The 995-nt window shown below is 44.4% G+C and overlaps 1 protein-coding gene across 3 annotated transcripts; it reads left to right on the top strand.

Annotated features, from left to right (window-relative positions):
• Positions 1–210: 210 nt before the first annotated feature.
• Positions 211–765, top strand: GREM1 (gremlin 1, DAN family BMP antagonist). 3 transcript variants are annotated; one of them, XM_009489148.1, is made up of 2 exons: positions 211–237; positions 448–765. In XM_009489148.1, the coding sequence occupies exons 1-2, from the start codon at positions 211–213 to the stop codon at positions 763–765; spliced, it is 345 nt and encodes a 114-aa protein (XP_009487423.1). The 3 variants fall into 3 exon arrangements, with proteins under 3 accessions (XP_009487423.1, XP_009487422.1, XP_009487420.1); XM_009489147.1 differs by having other exon boundaries at positions 211–335; positions 441–765; XM_009489145.2 differs by having other exon boundaries at positions 211–765.
• The last annotated feature ends 230 nt before the right edge of the window (positions 766–995 follow it).

The following is a 995-nucleotide window of genomic DNA, read 5'->3' as shown; positions in this document are numbered from 1 at the left end:
CTTTCAATCACTGTACATTAAAGCTTTTATCACTTGGCAATTTGGAAACAGCTTTCCAGCTGCTAAAAGCTAAATGCTTATCTTTTATAAGTGCGTGCGTGCACACACACGTATTTCTTTTATGAAAGTGAAAATTTACTGCATACCTGACTTCTGTTGATATCTGAAATCCACAACTGTGCTTTATTCCCTCAACTTCCTCCATACAGGATGGTCCGCACACTGTATGCCATCGGCGCTGTGTTTCTTCTGATGGGATTTCTGCTACCGGCAGCAGAAGGGAGAAAGAGGAATCGTGGATCTCAAGGTGCTATCCCTCCTCCTGACAAAGATCAGCCCAATGATTCAGAGCAAATGCAGACACAGCAGCAGTCAGGCTCTAGGCATCGAGAACGAGGAAAAGGCACCTCGATGCCTGCTGAAGAGGTCCTGGAGTCTAGTCAGGAGGCACTGCACATCACGGAGCGCAAATACCTAAAGCGGGATTGGTGTAAAACTCAACCCCTCAAACAAACTATCCACGAAGAAGGCTGCAACAGTCGTACCATTATCAACAGGTTCTGCTACGGCCAGTGCAATTCCTTCTACATCCCCAGGCATGTCCGTAAAGAGGAAGGCTCCTTCCAATCTTGTTCATTCTGCAAGCCCAAGAAATTCACCACCATGACTGTTACACTCAATTGCCCTGAGCTTCAGCCCCCAAGAAAGAAGAAAAGAATCACCCGAGTTAAGGAATGCCGGTGTATATCTATTGACTTGGACTAAACTGAGAAAAATATGGTACCGATTGCACTCTGACTGTACGCAATCATGGCCAGCGTGAGGGAGAGCGGCATGAACTAGCCTACCTTTGGGGCGGGATAAAATTGTGAATTACCTAAAACAAGAAAAAAAAAACCACAAAAAAACCAAAGAAAAAATTATGTAAGGGAAGGGCACACATGTGTATATTTGTGTGTAAGAGAGAAAATGGATGTGTACAAGAAAATATGTGA

Source organism: Pelecanus crispus, chromosome 6, assembly GCF_030463565.1.
Source record: "Pelecanus crispus isolate bPelCri1 chromosome 6, bPelCri1.pri, whole genome shotgun sequence".
Taxonomy (NCBI): Eukaryota; Metazoa; Chordata; class Aves; order Pelecaniformes; family Pelecanidae; genus Pelecanus; species Pelecanus crispus.
Note: the sequence above shows the minus strand (reverse complement) of the source record. Positions and strands in the feature narration are given on the sequence as shown.

Excerpts from the sequence above, each read along its gene's own strand:
- GREM1 (XM_009489145.2), top strand. The coding sequence starts at position 211 with ATGGTCCGCACACTGTATGCCATCGGCGCTGTGTTTCTTCTGATGGGA.